This window comes from Hyla sarda, chromosome 8, assembly GCF_029499605.1.
Source record: "Hyla sarda isolate aHylSar1 chromosome 8, aHylSar1.hap1, whole genome shotgun sequence".
Taxonomy (NCBI): Eukaryota; Metazoa; Chordata; class Amphibia; order Anura; family Hylidae; genus Hyla; species Hyla sarda.
In genome coordinates this window covers 171,386,010-171,410,393 of record NC_079196.1, presented here as the reverse complement: position 1 = coordinate 171,410,393, position 24,384 = coordinate 171,386,010, and the positions used below count along the sequence as shown (strand labels likewise).

The 24,384-nt window shown below is 43.7% G+C and overlaps 1 protein-coding gene across 1 annotated transcript; it reads left to right on the top strand.

The window, feature by feature from the left end:
* The first annotated feature begins 1,336 nt into the window (after positions 1-1,336).
* MPG (N-methylpurine DNA glycosylase) lies at positions 1,337-24,384 on the top strand. Its single transcript, XM_056535342.1, has 4 exons — positions 1,337-1,430; positions 14,867-15,053; positions 17,824-18,028; positions 22,611-24,384. The coding sequence occupies exons 2-4, from the start codon at positions 14,868-14,870 to the stop codon at positions 22,979-22,981; spliced, it is 762 nt and encodes a 253-aa protein (XP_056391317.1). The 5' UTR covers positions 1,337-1,430; position 14,867; the 3' UTR covers positions 22,982-24,384.

The following is a 24,384-nucleotide window of genomic DNA, read 5'->3' as shown; positions in this document are numbered from 1 at the left end:
TCCAAAGAAGAATGAAAACCACCTGCAAAAACACCAAAGTTAAAACCCACATGACATTTTTCATGGTGTTTCTTTTACTCACATAGACTTCTATGGGAGAAAAACGCCACGATTTCTGGGAAAAAAACACCATAGGCTCAACATGCTGTGACTTTGCAAAACCGCCAACGAGCTGAAAACCGCCAAAAAAGAATGAAAAAACGGGATTAGAAAAAGGATAAAAATAACACCAAACTAAAAAACTTTAGCGAACTGTAGGAAACTGCCTCCGCCTCTCCCAGAGATGAATGGAGGGGGGGCGTTTCAACCAACTTCTGTGCTGGGTACGACACGCACATTAGAGGTGCCGGGGCCAAATCCAGGCCCTGTACGGAAGACAAAGAGGTGTCCTAGAGGTCGGACCCCCTTGTTGATCAGACAGTTATCCCGAATCCGCAGAATAGGGAATACTTTTTTTGTCCCCCACTTGGAAGGACCGTCCACCTGAACTGACTGCCCCCAGTGTGATTGAGGCCATATAATAATGTGTTTCTTAACAGAGTGGCCCCCAACCAAGGTGGACGGCCCTTCCTGTGGTACAGTGAGGGAGAAAGCAAAAAAGACCTGAGGGATAAAAACAAGGCTATCTTCCACAAGGATATACTATTATAATGGTGTTCTTTTCTAATGATGTGTTATAACAGGTAGAAATAAACAGATGGCCCAGTGGAAAACACAGTCGAACATTCAGTAAATAGCGTGGTTCGCCAGCGCTAGGAGCGATCGGAAGTACGCTTCATAGACGACAATGCATTTCCGGGCATTTCCATCAAAAGTATTGACATTGGAATCGGAAATTCTGCCACGTAAATTCTACTCAGTGCAGCAGAATCCCATAGAAAACAATGGGACTCTGCTGCAACGGAATTTTCGAGTGGAATCTTTCTGCCAACTTCTGCTTGGAAATTCCATTGTGTGAACATGGTCATACACCTCCAGTCACTGAGCCATCTGTTTATTTCTACCTTTTATAACACATCACAAGAAAAAAAACACCATAATAGTATATCCTTGTGGAAGATAGTCTTGTTTTTATCCCTCAGGCCTTTTTTGCTTTCTCCCTCACTGTACCACAGGAAGGGCCGTCCACCTTGGTTGAGGGCAACTCTATTGAGAAACACATCTCTCTATGGCCTCACTCACACTGGGGGCAGTCAGTTGCCGCACATTATGGACAGTAATAGCCGCTATAGCATATAGTCAGGTAAAAACCATAAGTACAGCTTTGAGTACTGCGCTACCCGGGAAGACAAAACGCTGTGGACGAACCCATTACAGTAGGGGGAACACGGAAAGAGACGTGTATATGCAGCAAATGCGGCCAGCTACCTCTCCCCCTCTGAATGGGCGCGTCCGGCCGGCTTCTTCCGGGACACTACGCGTGTGTACAGGTATAATGCCTAAAGACTTCATGCTGTATAGTATTACACTGGACTATAGGGGCGCTGCTGAGCACGATGGTCACTGACAGGGGTATGTTAGTACTGAGGAGATCCCTGCGTAGTATTATGCATGAATGCAGCCTGTACCTGCTCCAGTATACCTTATATCAGTTTTTCCCAAGCAGGGTGCCTTTTGCTGTTTAAAACTACAACTCCCAGCATGCCTGGACAGCCTAAGGCTGTCCAGGCATGCTGGGAGTTGTAGTTTTGCAACAGCTAAAGGCAACCCGGCAGGAAAACATCCTTATATACATGCTGCCCATTGCACTTATATGAATATGATGTCTATGGCTTAGGCTAAGTTCATATTCACATTTTTAAAGGGGATAAGATGCCTGATCGTGGGAGTCCCGCCTCTGGGGACCCCCGTGAACTTGCACGCGGCACCCCGTTTGTAATCAGTCCCTGGAGCGTGTTTGCGCCGGGTCTGATTACTGACGACCGCTCCGCCCCGCTCAATGCAAGCCTACGGGAGGGGGCGTGACAGCTATCACGCCCCCTCCCATAGGCTTGCATTGAGGGGCGGAGCGTGACGTCACATGGGGGCGGAGGAGTGATGTCATACGCCACCAGCCTTGTGGTCGTCGGTAATCAGACCCGAGGACTGATTACAAACGGGGTGCCGCGTGCATGATCACAGGGGTCGCCAGCGGCGGGACTCCCGCGATCAGGCATCTTATCCCCTATCCTTTGGATAGGGGATAAGTTGTCTAAGCACCGGAGTACCCCTTTAAGGCACAAAGGACATTCCAACAGGTCCCATTTACTTTGAATGGGGTCCATCGGGTTTCTGCAAGGTGTCAGTTTTTAGCACTTAAAGGGGTATTCCAGGATTTTTATTTTTATTTGACTACGCTACAGGGGCTGTAAAGTTAGTGTAGTTCATTATATAGTGTCTGTACCTGTGTGTAACGGTTTTCTCACAATTCTTATGTGACTTTCACCCCAATATTTATTTTTACCAGCATACAAAATGACTGTTGTCTCAGATTTTTCCCAGGTTGCAATGCGGCCGAGACCTGACTCACTAGTCGGCTGATGACAGGGAGCCTGTCTGCTTCAATGGGTGGAGCGATCACTTGGTGGGAGAGAGATCAATCTGCAACTAATGCAACAGCTGTAGGCACCCTGATTGAAAACCAAAGGTCTTTTGAATGGATGCAGCTCATTTATGTTTCAATGGGTGGGGTGGCTGATGTGTGGGAGGGAGGAAAATGGAATTGTGGGATTTGTAGGCAAAAAAAGAAAAGTCAAACAGGAAATTCCAGTTCACAAAAAGCTAGCCACAGTATTATGGTAATCTCACAACATAGACATTTAGCCCCAAGACAAGCGCAGATCCTTCCTAAGCATGTCCATTACTGTCTGCCAGGTATGTACTAAAATCACCTTATGGTGGATAACCCCTTTAAAGTATTTTTTTCTCCGCTAATGTCCCGTAATTTAGAGGGACTCCTTACACCGGAGCACAATGCTGATGTGAATGAGGCCTTACTTCAAGCTACACTGCAGGGCTATGATCCCCAGCTCATGGCTCAGTAGCTGCAGCAAAACTACACCGTTAGGCATGCTGGGAGCTGGGGAACACTGCTGTAGGGGCTTATTCACATAGTAAAGGGTTATGATCACACCTCTGCATAAAAAGACTAAAAAAGCCAGTATTCACATGAGGAAGATTTGTTTGTGAGTGTAAAATCTGTGTCATGAAAAAGGGCAGACTAGATCGGCCGAATGGTTCTTATCTGCCGACACTTTATGTTTCTACATTTTTTATGTTATTAATAAACGTGACCTGATGTAGAAACTGCGATTCGCTCCCTTGAAGTCGGCAAGTCTTGCTGTGATTTTGTGGCAGAAGTCAGAAGTTTCTGGGGTCCCCCCCTTTGTCAGTCATGCAGGGGTTAATACTAGGGTCCCCATGGTCGTCTTCAGGCAGAGGCCAGAGTCCGCAATTTTGGGACCACCCTACTTTCTCCTGTGCGGCCAGTCTATGAGTTCAGGAGCTGAGCTCACTTTATACCCGTTTGGTCCCGGCTGCTGAAAGCATTCTGGCTAATGTTGGACATCACTGATCAGGGTCATGTCCGGCATTAAACTTGTGGCTTCCATGTGCTGTAGTTGGGCCCACAAGCCTTTAGAGGTACCCTATAAGCAGAAAGCTGGCCGCACTCACCAAGACATTTCACTGTGATCACATTTAGGCCGCATAGAGATTTGTATTTCTAAATATAAAGATAATCAATCTGCTAACAAAAGATATGTTTTAAGAATATCTACGTACATCTGTTCTCTTAAGGGGTATTCCTATCTCAACTAATGTAGTTAAAGTGGACCTGTCGTCAACCAAAACTTTTTATATAATGTAGATAATAACATTATATGTATATTTGTAATTGGTTAACATTTTTTGTATATTTTTTGGGTGAAAAAATGCTGTCTCTACAGCTATTGCATGTTTGTCTCTCTGAAGAGTCCAAATACAGGAAGTGAGGGCAGGACAAGCAGGGCTGTGTGCAGTGAGGACAAGCAGGGCTCTGTGCAGTGTGGCTCTGTGCAGGCTCCTGGCTTGTCAATCATCCTGATGTGAAAGCCAGGAGCATGTCACAGAGCCTCACTGCACAGAGCCCTGCTTGTCCTCGGTGCGCAGAGCCCTGCTTGTCCTCGGTGCGCAGAGCCCAGCTTGTCCTCGGTGCGCAGAGCCCTGCTTGTCCTCGGTGCGCAGAGCCCTGCTTGTCCTCGGTGCGCAGAGCCCTGCTTGTCCTCGGTGCGCAGAGCCCTGCTTGTCCTCGCTGCGCAGAGCCCTGCTTGTCCTCGGTGCGCAGAGCCCTGCTTGTCCACCCTAACTTCCTGTATTTGGACTCCTCATAGAGACACAGACAATAGCTACAGGGACAAAAATATAGATATAGCGGTATTATCTACATTATATTAAAAGTTTTTTGTTGACGACGGGTACTTTAACCTCTTAACAAACACGGACGTAAATGTACGTCCTGGTGGGGAGATACTTCACGCACCAATACATATATTTACGTCCTGTGTATGACTGGGAGCATCGGAGCGGTGCTTGCAGCCGGGGACCCGCCGATAATGGCGGACATTAGCGATTGCGCTGATGTCTGCCATCAACCCCTCAGATGACGTGATCAATACAGATCACAGCATCTGCGGCAATGCGCATGTTTAAACAGATGATAGAATCACCCGCGGCGCTGCTGCAGGATCCGATCATCTAAAATGGCACCCGGAGGACCCCTCAACTGCCGGCCGTCTTCGGGGGTCTTCTGCTTTGGTCTGAGATCGAGCACTGAACAGTATTAGCAATCAAATGATTGCTATAAATAGTCCCCTATGGGGACATAAAAAAAGTGTTTAAAAAAAAAAACAAATTGCTGCTTTTTTGTCCCATTGTATTCCAATTTTTTTTTTATCAAAAGTGATTTAAAAGTTTCATATACACAAATGTGGTATCGATAAAAAGTACAGATCACGGCGCAAAAAATTAGCCCTCATACTGCCCCATATACGGAAAAATGAAGAAGTAATAGGTGGTCAAAACATACTGATTTTGTACAAAAAGTTTGAGATATTTTTTTTTTAGCGGTATAGTATTAGAAAAGTATGTAGCCAGGGGTATCATTTTAATCATATTAACCCACTGAATAAAGAACACGTCATTTTTACCGTAAAGTGTACAGTGTGAAAACGAAACCCTCCAAAATGAGCAAAATTGTGGTTTTCCTTTAAATTTAAAAGGTGTCATTACAAAGTACAATTGGTCACGCAAAAAACAAGCCCTTATATGGGTCTGTAGATGGAAATATAAAAGTTATGGATTTTAGTAGGCGAGTAGGAAAAAAAATAAAACGCAAAAATAAAATTGGCCTGGTCCTTAACCCCTTCAGGACCAAGCCCATTTTGGCCTTAAGGACCAGAGCGTTTTTTGCACATCTGACCACTGTCACTTTAAACATTAATAACTCTGGAATGCTTTTAGTTATCATTCTGATTCCGAGATTGTTTTTTCGTGACATATTCTAATTTAACATGGTGGTAAGTTTTTGTGGTAACTTGCATCCTTTCCATGTGAAAAATCCTAAAATTTGATGAAAAATGTGAAAATTTTGCATTTTTCTAACTTTGAAGCTCTCTGCTTGTAAGGAAAATGTATATTACAAATAAAAAAAAATTTTATTCACATATACAATATGTCTACTTTATGTCTGCATCATAAAAGTGACGAGTTTTTACTTTTGGAAGACACCAGAGGGCTTCAAAGTTCAGCAGCAATTTTCCAATTTTTCACAAAATTTTCAAACTCACTATTTTTCAGGGACCAGTTCAGGTTTGAAGTGGATTTGAAGGGTCTTCATATTAGAAATACCCCACAAAAGACCCCATTATAAAAACTGCACCCCCCAAAGTATTCAAAATGACATTCAGTCATCATTTTAACCCTTTAGGTGTTTCACAGGAATAGAAGCAAAGTGAAGGAGAAAATTCACAATCTTCATTTTTTACACTCCCATGTTCTTGTAGACCCAATTTTTGAATTTTTACAAGGGGTAAAAGGAGAAAATGTATACTTCTATTTGTAGCCCAATTTCTCTTGAGTAAGCACATACCTCATATGTCTATGTAAATTGTTCGGCGGGCGCAGTAGAGGGCTCAGAAGGGAAAGAGCGACAAGGGGATTTTGGAGAGTACGTTTTTCTGAAATGGTTTTTGGGGGGCATGTTGCATTTAGGAAGCCCCTATGGTGCCAGAACAGCAAAAAACCCTCACATGGCATACCATTTTGGAAACTAGACCCCTTGAGGAACATAACAAGGAATAAAGTGAGCCTTAATACCCCACAGGTGTTTCACGACTTTTGCATATGTAAAAAAAAAAATATTTTTTTTCACTAAAATGTGTGTTTCCCCCCAAATTTCACATTTTTCCAAGGGTTAATAGCAGGAAATACCCCCCAATATTTGTAACCCCTTCTCTTCTGAGTATGGAGGTACCCCATAAGTTGACCTGAAGTGCACTATGGGCGAACTACAATGCTCAGAAGAGAAGGAGTCATATTTGGCTTTTTGAGAGCAAATTTTGCTCGGGGGGCATGTCGCATTTAGGAAGCCCCTATGGTGCCAGAACAGCAACAAAAAAAAACACATGGCATACCATTTTGGAAACTAGACCCCTTGAGGAATGTAACAAGGAATAAAGTGAGCCTTATTACCCCACAGGTGTTTCACGACTTTTGCATATGTAAAAAAAAAAAAAAAATTCCACTAAAATGTGTGTTTCCCCCCAAATTTCTAATTTTTGCAAGGGTTAATAGCAGGAAATACCCCCCAATATTTGTAACCCCTTCTCTTCTGAGTATGGAGGTACCCCATAAGTTGACCTGAAGTGCACTATGGGCGAACTACAATGCTCAGAAGAGAAGGAGTCATATTTGGCTTTTTGAGAGCAAATTTTGCTCGGGGGGCATATCGCATTTAGGAAGCCCCTATGGTGCCAGAACAGCAAAAAAAAAACACATGGCATACCATTTTGGAAACGAGACCCCTTGAGGAACGTAACAAGGGATACAGTGAGCATTTGCCCCCCACTGGTGTCTGACAGATCTTTGGAACAGTGGGCTGTACAAGTTTTCATTTTCACGGACCACTGTTCCAAAGATCCGTCAGACACCTGTGGGGGATAAATTCTCACTGCACCCCTCATTACATTCCGTGAGGGGTGTAGTTTCCGAAATGGGGTCACATGTGTTTTTTTTTTTTTTTTTGCGTTTGTCAAAACCGCTGTAACAATCAGCCACCCCTGTGCAAATCACCTCAAATGTACATGGTGCACTCTCCCTTCTGGGCCTTGTTGTGCGCCCCCAGAGGACTTTACGCCCACATATGGGGTATCTCCGTAGTCGGGAGAAATTGCGTAAAAAATTTTGGGGGGCTTTTTTCCCTTTTACCTCTTGTGAAAATGTAAAGTATAGGGCAACATCAGCATGTTAGTGTAAAAAATTTAATTTTTTTACACTAACATTCTGGTGTAGACCCCAACATTTCCTTTTCATGAAGGGTTAAAGAAGAAAAAGCCCCCCAAACCTTGTAACGCAATTTCTCCCGAGTACAGCGATACCCCATATGTGACCCTAAACTGTTGCCTTGAAATACGACAGGGCTCCAAAGTGAGAGCGCTGTGCGCATTTGAGGCCTAAATTAGGGATTTGCATAGGGGTGGACATAGGGGTATTCTACGCCAGTGATTCCCAAACAGGGTGCCTCCAGCTGTTGCAAAACTCCCAGCATGCGTGGACAGTCAACGGCTGTCCGGCAATACTGGGAGTTGTTGTTTTTCAACAGCTGGAGGCTCTGCTTTGGAAACAGTGGCGTACCGGACGTTCTTATTGGGGGAGGGGGGCTGTGTAAGGGTATGTGTATATGTAGTGTTTTTAACTTTTTATTTTATTTTGTGTTAGTGTAGTGTAGTGTTTTTAGGGTACAGTCACATGGGCGGGGGATTACAGCGAGTTTTCCGGCGCAAAATTTGCTGCATCTCAAGATGCGAGAAACCCACTGTAAAAGCCTTGCCCATGTGAATGTACCCTGTACATTCACAGGGGGGGGGGGGGGGTGCACCAGCTGTTGCAAAACCACAACTCCCAGCATGCATGGTCTGTTAGTGCATGCTGGGAGTTATAGTTTTGCAACAGCTGGAGGCACACAGGTTAGGGAACACTGAGTTAGAAACAGGCAATGTTTCCCAACCAGTGTGTCTCCAGTTGTTGCAAAACTACAACTCCCAGCATGCCCAGACAGCTGAAGGGCATGCTGGGAGTTGTAGTTCGGCAACATCTGAAGGGCCAGATGTTGCTGAACTAAAACTCCCAGCATGCCTGGACAGTCAGTGCATACTGGGAGTTGTAGTTTTGCAACAGCTGGAAGAGCACAGATTGGAGACCATTATACAATGGTCTCCAAACTGGGGCCCTCTAGATGTTGCAAAACTACAACTCCCAGCATGCCCAGACAGCCAAAGGCTGTCTAGGCATGCTGGGAGTTGTAGTTTTCAGACTCCTAGAAGCAGCAGTGAAGATCTTCACTGCTGCTTCTGAGGACCATATACTCACCTGCTGGTCCCGTCGCTCCTCGTCCTCGTGGCCGGTCCCGCGCTGCTCCTCGGTCCCGCCGCTGGATCTGGTAAGTCCGCCGGTCCCCTGATGTTCCCCCCCTATGCTGCAGGTCCCGAGCGACCCCCCGCAGCCATCGTCCCCCGTTCTGCCCGACTTCCAGGGGCGGGCAGTGCGGGGGATCTGAACTTTCACCCCAGATCACTGTGATTGGTCCACAGGGACCAATCACAGTGATCGCTGACCAGGACCATCAATGGATGGTCCTGGGGGTGAAGCAGAAGTTGTCCCCTGCTGGAAACAGCGGGACTTCTGCCAGTTCACCCGTGCGATGCTGCGCATCGCCGGGTTAACTAAATGTCATTTATAAACGCCGGGATGCGCGAACGCACTGCACAACCCGGCGTTTATATATGCCATTCTGCGGGAAGGGGTTAAAGAAGTTTGGGACAGAGCCTTAGTGCACAGAAGACTTGCATTAAGGGGGCGGGGCGTGATGTCATGAGGGGGCAGGGCTATGACATCACGAGCTCCCGGCTCCAGCATTCGGAACAGTTTATCCCAAAAGATGAGCAGCGGAGTACCACTTTAAGGTCAAAATGGGCTTGGTCCTTAAGGGGTTCAAATTCACATCAGGTAAAAATGTGCCTCCTTCTCCTGATGCTCTTGCTCCTTGCCTAGGTTACAGACCACATGTGTATATATACATGTGTACACACACATCAGCCAGACCACGGCTTCTAGAGCAGTGGTTCTTAACCTTGTTGGAGGTACTGAACCCCACCAGTTTCATATGCGCATTCACCGAACCCCTCTTAATGTGAAAAATAATATATGATTTTTTCAAATTCAAAACATAGGAGGTATATATTTAAGTATATATTTATACATAGGTGCACAAAATGAACAAAACCATTAAGAACAAAACCATGAAAACATGATTTTCACACAATAACAAAACATAATGAATATTTACTGCAAATCAGTGTGACTTCTGCTGTTGTCTTTCAGAGACCAGTTCAGAAATGCGCGGCTTTACCTTGTCAAGTGCCACTCTCGTGTCATTTCCGCAACAATGGCAGTGTTCCCCCACATTAGGCAGGCAGTGTTCCCCCACATTAGGCAGGCAGTGTTCCCCCACATTAGGCAGGCAGTGTTCCCCCACATTAGGCAGACAGTGTTCCCCCACATTAGGCAGACAGTGTTCCCCCACATTAGGCAGGCAGTGTTCCCCCACATTAGGCAGGCAGTGTTCCCCCACATTAGGCAGACAGTGTTCCCCCACATTAGGCAGACAGTGTTCCCCCTCATTAGGCAGACAGTGTTCCCCCTCATTAGGCAGACAGTGTTCCCCCTCATTAGGCAGACAGTGTTCCCCCTCATTAGGCAGACAGTGTTCCCCCACATTAGGCAGGCAGTGTTCCCCCACATTAGGCAGGCCAGTGGTCTTCAACATGCGGACCTCCAGATATTGCAAAACTACAACTCCCAGCATGTCCGGGCATGCTGGGAGTTGTTGTTTTGCAACATCTGAAGGTCCACAGGTTGAAGACCACTGATATAGGCAGTGTTTCCCCACAGACATACAGCCTCCAGCCATATACAGTGTATGGCTGGAGGCTGTATGCCTGTGTACTGCCCACTTCAGTGATCCGACCACTGCTCCGGCTATAGCAGTAGGTCTCGCGACTGGTGGTTGGAGCACCGAAGATGACGTGCCGCTGGTCACTTACCAAGCTGGCCAGCGAGCGTCTTCCTCCTTCTCTATCCTCCGGTCGTCGGCGCCTTTGTTTCCATGGGCGCACGCACGGGACGTCAGTGTCAGTGTCCTGGCGGCCATGCGTTTTTAAACTAAATGCGACGGCCGCAGGGAGTTGATAGTGATTGGGGGAATTGCCCCGTCGCTACAGGATGGGCAAACACCAGCTCTGCTCGGGACCCCAAGCAATTGCTTGGTTTGCCTGTCCTGTTGCGACCTCCCTCGCCGAACCCTCGGGGTTCGATCGAACCCAGGTTAAGAACCACTGTTCTAGAGTATTAAACTAGAATATTTAGCTTGACATGTCCTGCAAGTTTAACCATGTAAGGCTGGGTTCACACTACGTTTTCTCCCATACGGGAGCGCATACGGCAGGGGGGAGCTAAAACCTTGCGCTCCCGTATGCCTTCGTATGCGCTCCCGTATGTAATTCATTTCAATGAGCCGGCCGGAGTGAAACGCTCGGTCCGGTCGGCTCATTTTTGCGCCGTATGCGCTTTTACAACCGGACCTAAAACTGTGGTCAACCCCTGCCGTATGCGCTCCCGTATGGGAGAAAACCTAGTGTGAACCCAGCCTAAGTTGGAATGGGAATAGTGCTTTAAAGGTCCTCTAACATAATAATTATATACTTTTTTTTTTTTTTTTACATATGGAATATGCTGTTCTGCAGCCCCAGTAAATACCAGGAATTCATCCAGATGTGTTTGGTCCATAGAAACCTATAAGAAGTATATGGCATATTTTTAACAGTAGTTTAAGGTTAGGGTCGCACATAGCGTATACACAGTGTATTTCACTGCGCAAAATCCGCTCCACAGCAGGAAATACGCTGAATATTCTCCTATGAGCAGACACACAGAGCTACCCTGCAGCAGTCCTGTGTGTGCGTGGGGCCCATCACAAACATGACTGTAACGTACAGGCTCGCCTCCAAACCTCACTGCACACACATTACTGCTGCCGGGTAGCTCTGTGTGTCTGCTCATTTTTAATCCAAGATAATTCAGTACTTTTCTTTTTAACCCGATAACGACCACGGACGAGTATAGACGTCCAGGTTGGCGGCCGTTCCCGCACCTGGACGTCTATACTCGTCCATTATACTCGTCCAGTATCACACAGCTGGGACCCTGCTGCACTGCCAGGACCGAAGTAAACTTCGGTCCCGGGAGTTTTAACCCTTACAGCAGTGGTTGGAAGTGACCGCGGGCTGTAAGTGTTATGACAGAGGGAGGGAGCTCCCTCTGTCTCCTCTGCAGCACCCCGCATCGCGATCGTGGGGTGCTGTGTGTGGCCGCGGCTGGCCGGGACCTGCCGCACTGCCTGGAGTGAAGTTCACTTCACTCCCGACAGTTTAACCCTTACAGCCGCGGTCAGAAGTGACCGCGCGCTGTAAGGAGTTCTGACAGAGGGAGGGGGCTCCCTATGTCTCTCCTGCAGCACCCCGCAGCGCGATCGCGGGGTGCTGTGTGTGGCCGCACTGCCGGGAGTGAAGTTCTCTTCATTCCCGACAGTTTAACCCTTACAGCCGCGGTCAGAAGTGACCGCGCGCTGTAAGGAGTTCTGACAGAGGGAGGGAGCTCCCTCTGTCTCTCCTGCAGCACCCCGGAGCATCGCGGGGTGCTGCTGCATACCTGGGCAGCCGGGGGTCCTACAAAGACCCCCAGGTCTGCCCTGGGTATTGCCTGTAGGACGTGCCAGAGGCACGTCCTGATATGCTGCCTGCTAGTGAAAACTGGCAGGCAGCATATAACTGCAATGCTTTGGAATACTAAGTATTCCAAAGCATTAAAAAGTGTAAAAATAAATAAATAAAATAAAATAAAAGTGTAAAAATAAAAATAAAATTTAATAAAAGTGTAAAAAAAATATATATAATTATATATATTAAAAATACATTTATTAAATGAATCTAATAAAAAAAAAATGCATAATGTGTAGGATCGCATTGGCGGACATCCGCAGCATGTAATATGCTGCGGATGTCCACCATGTGATCCTACACATTATGCAGCAGACACGGTAATGAGCTCCCTGCTGCGGCTGGGTAGCTTTGTGTGTCCACTCATAGCGGCGGATTTCCCGCCAGCAGTCATGAGCGGACACACTGAGCTACCCAGCAGCAGCAGTGATGGATATATTTGCCATGAGCGGATGCTTATTCCCACAACATGGCGGATATATCCATCAGGAGCCTTAACTGTCACAGACAGACGCGTTATACTGCCAGCCGACCAAGGACCAATCAGAGAGGTCCCTGGTCCAGCCAATAACTTGTAGGGGTGCGTTATATAAATGGGGTAACTTGTGGGGGTGGGGGTACTGTTCTGCCCTCAAAGCCAAATGGCGCTCCTCTCCTTCTGAGTCCTACCACGCGGCCAAGGAACCATATATGGCCAAAGCGGGGGTATTTCCGAACATGGGACAAGCAGCTAAATAAAATATAGGGTGCATTTCTTTCAATATCAGAAGTGATGTACAAAAAATATGCCCCCCAAATGATGCATTTGTGAAAAATTGCAAATTTTGAATTTTTAACACTGACTTTGCAATAATTCCTGCCAAAAAACGATGGTGTTAAAATACTCACTGTACCCCCTAGCGAATACCTTGAGGGGTCTAGTTTTTAAAATGGGGTCATTTGGGGGGGGGGGTGTTCCTATGTTCTACTACCTTTTAATTTCTGCAAACCTTGCATAGCACACAAAAAAAGATGTACTTTTCAAATTTTCAAAATTTCAAGTTAAATTGTTAGGCTTCTAACTAATTTAAAATGTTAATGAAAAACAAAAAAATGACGTCAAAATAAAGTAGACATCTGAAAGTATAAGTTTCATAAACTATTTGGTCAGCGTGTATAAATATATGCGACTTATTAGTGTTAAAATAGCAAAAAGTCGTAATTTTTTGTAAAAATGTCATGATTTTTTACATTGTAAAAAAAAAACTACAAATGATATCAGCGTACTTTTACTATGTACATGAAGGACAACTTGTGACAAAAAAACAATGTCAGAATTATCGTGATTGGCAAAACGTTACCAGAGTTATTCTCTAATAAAGACAGACATCCCCGATTTGAAAAAACAGGCCTGGTCTTTCAGGGGCGTTCAGGTTTATTTGTATTGGTCCTTAAGGGGTTAAGAAGCATTGGTTCCCCCATAGCTGGTGCCGTGTATTGATATAACTAGCCACCTGTGTGGTAGTCCTTGAAAGGATAACTACACCATTGCTTCTCAAAATTAAATACCTAAGGTAGGATATCCAACAGTACACAGTGGCACCTCTATTGGCTTAGTGTGATTGTACCATAATTTAGTTATTTCAGATATTTACAGTAATAAGATCACCCATCCCTGTACATATCTGTAGAGAAAAGAAAAGAAAGGACCGACGGAAGTCGCCTCGTGTATTTACCCTCAATAGATCGGGTGGTGGGTGGGGGGGGGCAACCCCACGGGGCTTATAGATGGCCGCTCACCTTGAGATCTATGCAAAAAAGCATATCACCCACGATATAATCGGGGTACTGTAGTACGAGTCGCTGCTATGCTGATGGGTTGCAGGAGGAAACAAGTCGTCCTGGGAGTCAATATTAGAAGTAGAGCAGGAAAAAACCCTCAGGTATGGCGCTGCAGACTCTTGTAGACAGATGAGGCGGATGCCAAAGGTAATAGGAAAGTCCTCAGCAGGACATTTTTGGGCTATATAAACCTGCTATTGTTGTACTGTCCTTATCCTGATCTGAGGAAAGGAGGGATCCTCCCGAAACGCGTAATCCTGTCCATTTTATTGTTTTTTTAATAAAATGTCCTGCTGAGGACTTTCCTATTACCTTTGGCATCCGCCTCATCTGTCTACAAGAGTCTGCAGCGCCATACCTGAGGGTTTTTTCCTGCTCTACTTCTAATATCCCTGTACATAGGGATTTGGGTCAAGTTACACACACTTGTACACTTTGTTATATAGTTTGCACTAAGTACATGTTTTGATGAAATTTACATAAAATGGTGTAAAATTATTATTATTATTATTATCACTCCTTACTGATCCCCTGCCACTTCCTGCTTCTTGTTGTCACGGGCACATGACCACTGCAGTTGATCACTGGTTGGAGCAGGTCACCATTGTGGCTAGTGACTGGTACAGTGACTGGTGTGATCCAGGAAGCACCAGATTTGGAGCAATGGGGAGTTGGTAAAACATGGTTTCTTTTATTATTTTACACTATTCTGAGGGATTTTTAAATCATTACTAGACACTCCTTTAAAGCATGCAGAATCCACACAAAAATGGAATTCCACTCGAGAACTCAATCTGTAAAAATACCGTACATTTACAATTACAATGCGCAATACTGCTTTGTTTTGTGCGCTGTATTACAGAAGATTTTATATATTCGTTTAGGAATATAATATAGTTTTTAATAAACTGCATACTGTGGCCCTGAGTGTAAAATGACAAAATGTTTATATGATAATTTACCTCGACCATTTTCAGAATGCCTACAAAAAGAAGACGTGTCCAAGCCACGGATCAAGAAGAGACTGTCGAGAAGAAGGTGTCTAGAATTCTGAATGAAAATGATTCAGTCTCTAGCAAATACTTCCAGAGCAAGAAAATGCGCCTTTTATCTGACTTCTACAATAAGCCCTGCATTGAGCTGGCAAAATCTTTCCTGGGACAGGTAATACTGCATTTATTCATATGTGTATTTCACATGTATTGCTGGTGTAGTTTTTCTTCTACCACTTTGTTGCGACCACTTTGTTGCCACTCAGGAAAACATGCCACAGTCTTACATATGGAAATAACCGATGCTGAAGGAGTACTTTGGGATAGGGTTTTTATTTAGCAAATGAACCATTCTGTCAGGTTTAAAAAAAACGAACACAAATCCAGTTCCGCCGCTAGCCTGGTGCCTTTATTGTCCCACTGTGGTCCTCGATGCCCTCCTCTTCCAGGTTCTCTGTGGTCAACAGGTCATGCTGCAGCTCAGCAATCACTGGCCGCAGCGATGTCCCGCCTCGGCCCCTGATTGGCTGGGTGGCAACCGGACGTATTGAACCCCGGCACCAGGAAGAAGAGTGGAATATCTCTGCCGCCAGCAATTCTTTATTTATATTAGCGGTTGCACAGGGGTCAAGTGCCAGAATTAGACCTCAAAGGATATTTAAACTCCGTGGTAGACTACCTGAGTTCCGGAAACAACGCAGAGCCAAGTCTTACAGAAGTTGGACAAAATACACTCCTTAATGGGGTACTCCACTGCAAACATATTATCCCCTATCCAAAGGAGATAATATGAGTCCTGCTTTTGTCTTGAACACAAGGATAACCAGAGATTGTCTAGAGACCACCTGGGCAGTACCATGAAGAGGCCTGGGATTATGGTGTAGGGTGGCATATTGTACGGTAGTCGGACTTCTCTTGTCTTTATTCCAAGTACAAATACAGCTCAGCTCGTGCTACTGTGAGCAGCCTGCATGGACTAAATGTGCTGCAGCGTCTCTGGACTTGTCACCCATCAAGCACATCTGGGACATTATTGGTTGGCAATTGCAAAGTTTACTGCCAGCAGTGGATCTTAATGATTTGCATGTCCAAGTGCATTTAGCGTGGTAGAATATTCCTCAGACAACCATTAATAATCTCATTCATAGCATCCCAAGACAAGTTTGTGCATGTATTTCTAAATATGGCCCTCATACTAAATAAACTGAGATGTTTTTAATATTTTGTGTCCATTTTTTATCATTTGCTTACCATTAACATGTTAACAATCCTGTAATTTCCATAATTCCACCTTTTTAGACTTTTCTTTCTTGGTGTTTCAACTTCAATGAAGTGTAACTAGAACACCCCTTATTTTTACATAGGTTGAGGTCTTTCTGACCATCAGCAGTAACTCCAATTTTTTTCTCAGCCTCACAGCTTATATTACTTTTTCTAAACTTTATTACTTGTCCTAAAAGTCTGTTTGTTTTAAGGGCTGTGCCATGTCAGACCTGACAGAGTTCCACAGAGGAATGAATGTTGAAGCACTTCTGGTAGGGCTGTCTGTGACCCATGTTGCCAAGTTGATGGATATGTCGTGATCTATTTTATCACTCAGTAAGCAAAGACAGTTAGACAGAAGTATCTGTGGTCAAAAGTCAAACCTTGATGTAAGGACAGAAAAGCACTTTGTTGAATTGTCTAAAAAACTAAACAAAAAACCCCACTGCTATTGGTGCCCCTTCACTGCTACTTGTTCCACTTTACTGCTACAGGTGCCCTTAAACTTGGATTCAACTCTACAGTAAATTGTTATGTGTTTCTTGGCTACATTTTGTGAACGTGTTTTTCTGTTCCTCACATAAAGCTTTGATGTTCAACCACAGGTAATTCTGTCTCATGTGATCGAGGAAACAACAGACCTCTAACATAGTAGCCACAGATCAGCAACTCGCGATTGTTTCATGGAGTTGTCGATTGGAATGTAGACAGGACTAGCACCTGTCAAATAACTCCTAAGATACCACATTCATTATTGATCACAGCATAAAGAGGGTAAAAAGAGTACCTGTCACCAAATTAAACTTAATATACTGTTCCTTGTGTAATTAGCAGACACTTTCCCATTCACTTGCTTTTAAAGTTAGCAACATAAATATGTTTAAAATGTAATAGAAAAAACGGCCACTAGGTGGCTCTGTTTTGTTTCCTGCCACAATTAATACAGTGAGTTTGGTCTCCTCCCAGCCTGGCAGGAGACCAAACTCAGGAAATGTTTCTTTGCCCTGAGCTTGATTGACAGCTGCACAAAGCCTTACTGAGACATGCATAGAGCCTCTCTGAAAGCTGCACAGAGCTTCACTGAAAGCTGCACAGAGCCTGAGGTCTTCTATTCATCACAGCACTGCAACCATGTGAGGGCGGAAGTGGTCCCCCAGCAGGCTTCAGTGATGTCATGCCTGCTGAGAAATGCCCACTTTCTCCTGCTGGGAGATTGCACTATGTGAGCAAGAAGAAAGGTATGATACAGAGCTTTTTAAAGCTCTAAAAAAAATCTGAAGGGTGGGAGGATTGTTAGGAGTAGTTAGGGAACATATCCTGAGTTAGTTTAGAAAAGTTTATTTGGTGACAGGTACTTTTTATAGATGGGTTAAAGATGCAGACGGCACTTGCAAAGTGTAGAGCAGGATCAGCTCCTGAACTCTCTCCATACTCCAATGCGGGAAGGGGTTAGCAGCTACAGGCTATAGGTAGCACCTTTTTTTTTCCTTTTGGTGGAGAGTAAGGTTGTATAAGTTTTGCCCAGGAAGATTTCTTACATCAGCTGGATATGTGTAAGAAAAAACAATACCCCCCACATCTAAGTGGTCAGAATTCTACATTGATCCTTTTTTCTCTAAATTTTTCTGTCTGTAAAGAATTAAGTATAAATGGAATGATTGTGTGGTTTGTCTCTTAAGGTTTTGGTCCGGAGGCTCCCAGATGGGACAGAACTTCGTGGGAGGATTGTAGAAACAGAATCTTATTTAGGAGGGGAAGATGAAGCTTCACATTCCAGAGGAGGAAAAAGGACAGAAAGAAATGTAGCAATGTTCATGAAGCCTGGGACCATATACGTCTATCAGATATATGGCATGTATTTCTGTATGAATGTTTCCAGTCAGGGTGAGTTTATGGCTTTTTTACTTACAGACAATATACTGTAGATGGGCTCATTGAGGTTCTCTACTTACCATGTGACATGTAACTTGCAAATCAGATGGATCATTCTTTTGGGGGGGAAAAGCTCTTTGTGATGTGTTATTGGACAAGCGTGATACAGGGGTGTGGAAATTTAATAAAAAACCTACTTGTCCACGGGACTAAAACGGAGCAAAATCCACTTGTCCGGGCCAATTTTTGCTTTTGCCCTCTCGTTTTTCCCCTCCTCGCCCCATAATAGCCATAACTACCTAATATAATGATACCTTTTAATTTTTCCATAACATATGCTCTGAAACAAAAATATATATATTGGCGAAGTCAAATTGAAATAGTAAAAGATAATTTTGCTAATTTGGTGGGTTTTTTTTCTACGCCATTTACCTTGTGGTTGAGATAACATGTTGTTTGATACTTTAGGTCGGCCTGATTACAGTGATACCAGATTTGTATAGTTTCCATCATGTTTTATCAATAAAAAAAAAATTCTGAGCTTTTTCAAATTTTTTTTAATTGCCATTTTCTGACCCCTGTAGTTTTTTTTTGTTTTTGCTTTCCTGCATACGAGGCTGTATGAGGGTTCATTTTTTTGCACCATAATCTGTTTTGTGTATCGGTACCATTTTGGTATTGACCTGACTTTTTAATAGCTTTTAACTTTTTTTCTGGGATATTATAAAAATTTGATGTTCTGTGGTTTGGTATTTTATTTTACATTTATTTTTATTTTATCGTACGGGATACATAAAGTTATATTTTAATAGTTTGTACAATTACGCATGTGGCGATACCAAATATGTTTATTTTTATTATGTTTACATGTTTTTATATAGGAAAAGGGGGTGATTTGAACTTTTAATATGGAAGAGGTTACTGTGTATCTTTTAAACTTTTATTAAAACTTTCTTTTTTTACACTTTATCATTAGATTCCTCATACAGATCAATAGAGTTCTATTGAACTCTATTGATTTGTGTGCTCCGCGATCCATTGATAGAGCCTGGCTGGACTAGGCTCTATCGATGACAGAGCCACGGACACCTAGGAAGCAGAGGTAAGCCCTCCAGCTACCTTTATATGGATCGCCACACCTCCCCACCCCCTGCGATCGTGCTGCTAACCCACCAGGGAGCATTCACATGTCTCTTTAGACGCTGCTGTCAGCCTGTCAGCTTTGACAGTGGTGATCTAAAGGGTTAATAACCAGCCACAGTGATTTGCTGCATGCTTGCTATTAGCGGCAGCCCCTAGCTACTGAAAACGGCTGGAGGCTGCAGAGTATGGAGCGCGCTTGAGTCCCAAGCCCGCTTCATACACCCCTCTGATTGCCGACGTGCTTGTTGGGGGCTTTCAGGTCCGTGCTGCGCATCTGTGGATATATGCCGATACGATAGGGGATGTTGATACTGTGAGCAGGAATATATGTACATATTTCTAATTCCATAGAGGATTTCCATTCTTCTCCAAGCTACTTGTTAACCCTGATGAATTGGCCGAAAATCTGTGTAGTACTATAGTATTTTACAGTCAAGAGGAGCGCTCACGGCTACAATGAGTTAACTGTCAGAAGCTAGTAAATTCCATGAGTAGACTCCGCCCCTGCATAGCGTCATTGGTGGCGTAGTGGTAGGCGGGTACTGTAGCGCCCTCATGATATACCGCACACCGGTGTGCTCACTAGCATGCAATCCCGGCAACACAGCGGGAATGCTGCCATTGCAGCGTCTGAAAACTGATCTTCTAACTGGTATGTCTGTAGGATCGTTTTTACTAGAGGGGTAAGCATGTTTGATTGATACGCTGCATGTTTTTCTTTCTCATTTCCTTTACAGAGAACCAGTCACTGGAACCCCAGGAGTATGACACATATACCATTTTGGAGATAACATGGTGACGCTACCTTCACATTTATTGTTCTTCTAACATTGGGGTCTATTTCTGGGCATAAAACTAGGAGTCCATTTTATAATTAAGTTACTCTTGGTGAATGCAGATATTTTTATGAAAGCTGTGCTATTCTGACACAGGTCCCTGAGTGTTTCCCGTGAGGAAGCAGGCATAATGTGCATCCTTATTTACATGCCTGCAGAAATGCGTCAGGAGTGGGATTAATGTGTGAATTTTGTCATTGCTGTATGCACATAATATTGAGTTATGCAACCGGAGAACATTTATAATTTAACCATTGAATGTGTACATGGTTGACCCCCGCAACTTGATGTAGTGGTGACAGGTTGGCTGTCAAACGCGGGCCACCTGCAGTCACCATTATATAGGTGGACTGATATATTGTCCTTTTATGTATAGGTCTTGATTATATTATATTTTTGGTATCCACTATTTTCTTGGTGCTCTTTTAACTGCAATAGTAAAAGTTACGTTTTATAAGCACCTTTTTCCCTGTGGGAGTTCTATATTTTTGCTTTCAGGCCCGAAGCAGGGCTAAGGGCCTGAAAAATTCACCTGCCTGGTGCCCAGAACTGCATGTCCCGGGTGTCAGGCGATACAATTTCCACATCCCTGTAATATCAAGTGCAGTATTACTGTGGCATTCCACTATTTCTTTTACTAACTCCTAAACTCAGGAAAGAACTTCGTCATATGAGATTTTTTTTTTTATATTTTAGCCTTTTCATAGTAAAAGAAAAACCATGTACAAAAGTAAACTGTATGACTTGATGTTGTCTATTGAATGCTAACTCCACTTAAACTCATAAAACAGTAGGAGGTCCTTGAATTAAACCTTATTATCCTGCCTCTTTACTTTCCATATTTTTCTAGAACCTGAGATACAGGGAGTTGTGTGACGAGCTACTTACAATGAATTGCTGGCTGCCTTTCCTTAAATTGTCATCAGTATCACCCGCACTTACTTGTTGGTACAGGATTATAGAGCGGATGAGACTGATGAAAACCCTGCCGATCTTCCGTCTGTAGCCACATTTTTCTGTAATGCCTGGTCTTCTGGACATGGTAATAAGGTGCATGAAGCTCGGAGAGCGGTCCCAAGCTACCTGCGCAAGGTGACTTACAGTGTCCTGAAGATCCATTTGCTGGCTTCTTCATTGTCATGGCGCCCCCCCCCCCCCCCTGTGCTGAGCCTGCTTTGCTGCAGATTGGAGCTCCACTCTGCAGCATAGCAACTCTCCTCCACATGCGCAATAGCCTCGGCCACAGCTGTTATGTTGCAGAGTGGAGCTAAGAAGGTGGTGCATGACACAAAGATTATTAGAACATTAAAGAGAGAATTCATGCGTCATGTGCTGACCCCTTAGGTTCTGCACTAGCTGGCCATTTGCTTGATAATATTATTGGCTGAAACAAACATTTACCAGTTATTTGCCATTAACTTCCCATTAATTAATTTTTTTAGTGTGTATAATTTTCTCTACCAATTCTTGTCTTTATGTAGACAGTTAAGTGTGAATAAGAAGTAAATTCAGAGTTTATTTTATTTAGCTTTTTAAACATTAGAGCAAACACATTCTCAGTGTTTAAAGCGTTACTGTCGTTAGAAACAACTTTTTTCCATTTAATGCTTCCTTAAAAACTAAGCATTTTCCTAATATACTTCATTAAAAAATGTTGATTGCTAAAGATGTGAAACAGGCTTAAAAAATGGCCACTAGGGGTCTCTGTCTTTTAAATTTTGCAAACGAACCCAGAAAATTCAGCCTTTATGGCCCTTTTTTTAAAACGGACCAAAATCTCTGAAGGGAGGGTTATTTCCATGCTGTTCCTCTGAGCACAGACAGACAGCTTGCAGCCTCTTTAGGAGAAGCATTCACATGCACAGTTACCAGCAATACAAGGTGCTAAAACTATTATTTATATGCAAAATGGTTTCTCTTTGTTCATTTTATGAACTTATTTCTTGTGTATGTGCACCGTATAGGTTCCACGTGGCTGCTTTAGGGTATAAAAAGAATGCACTTTGGTTACTAAGCTGTGAAAATGTAAAAATATTTGTTTTTGGCAGGTTCTTATTCTGTCCTTGCACCATATAGTTTCGAATGGCTGCATTAGAGTTTTTATAGAGCATGCATGGCTGTATTAGAGTTATAAAGAGCATGCTTTCAGCCAATATGCTTTGCAAATGTGGAAATGTCTATGCAGACCTCATGCTAGGGGAGCAGAGGAGCTCATCATGCTCCAGGGGAAACACCCCCAGCCTCCAAGAGAAATTCAGAAGACTGATCACAGATATACATAAATCAAAAGGTATTTTACATATTAACACATGCATATTATTATGCATACAGGTCTTAGGTCACATTACTACACCGATTTATTTCTTACTAATGACAGTAATGCTTTAAATAGTTATTATTAGTTATTAGATGCATAGCTAAATAGTTATTCTGCAAGCCAAGTCTCTTGACAAAAGCTCATCGATAGCTCACATGCTCTCCTTATCTCTACCTCATATGACTCCATCCATGTCATTACATTTTATAGCGTTCATGTACAAGCTGTGTAGATGACATTATATGGATTTGTCTTCATAAAAATTGTAATTCTCTGCTCTGCTTTTTTCTATCTTCAGGAGATGGAGCTGCAGTCCTTCTGCGCTCATTGGAGCCAATGGAAGGTCTTGATACAATGAGAGTGTTCAGAAATGTCAAAAGAAATGTACAGAAGCCACTAAAAGATAAAGAACTTTGTAATGGACCCTCAAAGCTTTGCCAGGCATTTGCTATTGAAAAGAGTTTTGACCGCCACGATCTTACAGACGACCAGAACACGTGGCTAGAAGCTGGGCCAGAAATTCTGGAGGAGGACATTGTATCTTGTCCACGGATAGGGATTAGTAATGCCGGAGATTGGACTCGTAAACCTCTGCGATTTTATATTAAAGACAACGAGTTTGTAAGTGTGCGAGACAAAGCTGCAGAGACTAGTAGTGTAAATGCATAGGAACATTAATTTAACTGAATGAAAAGTAACATAAAACCTGGTGAAATAAATCATAGAACAGTCAGAGATTTTCTGCTGTGTAAACATTAGTAAAACGATAGCATAGTAACTAAAGGTAAAACCGATATTCTATGATATTCATGTTCTATGTATATACTGTATATTTTATGTTTTAGATATGAATTCACTTTATAAACATATTAAAGGGGTACTCCGCCCCTAGACATCTTATCCCCTATCCAAAGGATAGGGGATAAGATGTCTGATCGCGGGGTCCTGCTGCTGAGAACCCTCGCGATCTCTTCTGCGGCACCACCTGTCATCTGGTGCACAGAGCGAGTTTCGTTCTGTGCCTGATGACTGGCAATGCAGGGGCCGGGGGATCGTGACTTCACGCCCCGTGCCATTACGCCCCCTCCCATAGACTAGCATTGAATGGGTGGGGCGTGACGTCTTGATCCTCCGGCCTCTGCATCGCCAGTCATCAGGCACGAAGCGAAGCTCGCTCTGTGCACCAGATAACCCGGGGTGCTGCAGGAGAGATTGCGTGGGTTCCCAGCTGCGGGACATCACGATCAGACATCTTTGGATAGGGGATAAGATATCTAGGGGTGGAGTACCCCTTTAAGTGCTCCATGTAGAAGAATTGTTAGACAGGGGCTATATGCAGTACCAGATTCACATCTCAGGAACATATAGGTGGAGATTTATTAAAACGTAGCCCATAGCAATCAGATTGCCTCTTTAAGAGGTCTTTTTGAAAAATGAAGATTGGTTGCTATGGGCAACTGGCCAAATTTTCCTCTGCTTAGGTTTTGATAAATCTTCTGTCTGGTCTTTTACTCTCATTAAGTAGACTGCACCTGAAAGGAAATATATATTAGAAACTGACCTAGTGTTTAATTCAGGACTTAATGTTAAATATATGTTTTTTTTAAGAATATTAGATTTTTTTTATTTGCTATCCCACTACAACTTAAATCTAGTAGTTTAGACGGTTTTCACCATAGTCATGTACAGAAAATAGAAAACAAAATTGACAATCACATAATAAAACAGATTAGAAAAGAATTTGTTTTAGTGTCTGGAATTAATTAGTAAAAAAAAAAGTTATTTATGACTTTATAAATTTATGTGCTCTTCTCATCTCTGCAGCCTTCCCATTTTACACCTTTCACACCAAGAGCTCTTAATAACCATGTAAATACCCATAGTCACTGTGTTCATGGACATGGCATGACATAACAAAGCCCTGGCTTCTGTGACCGTAACGCCGGCCCGGAGATCGCAGGGTGTCCCAGCGGCTGGACCCCCCCCACAATCAGACATGTTATCCCTATCCTTTGGATAGGAGATAACATGTGTAGGGGCAGAGTACCCCTTTTAAAGTGAGCCCGTCAGTA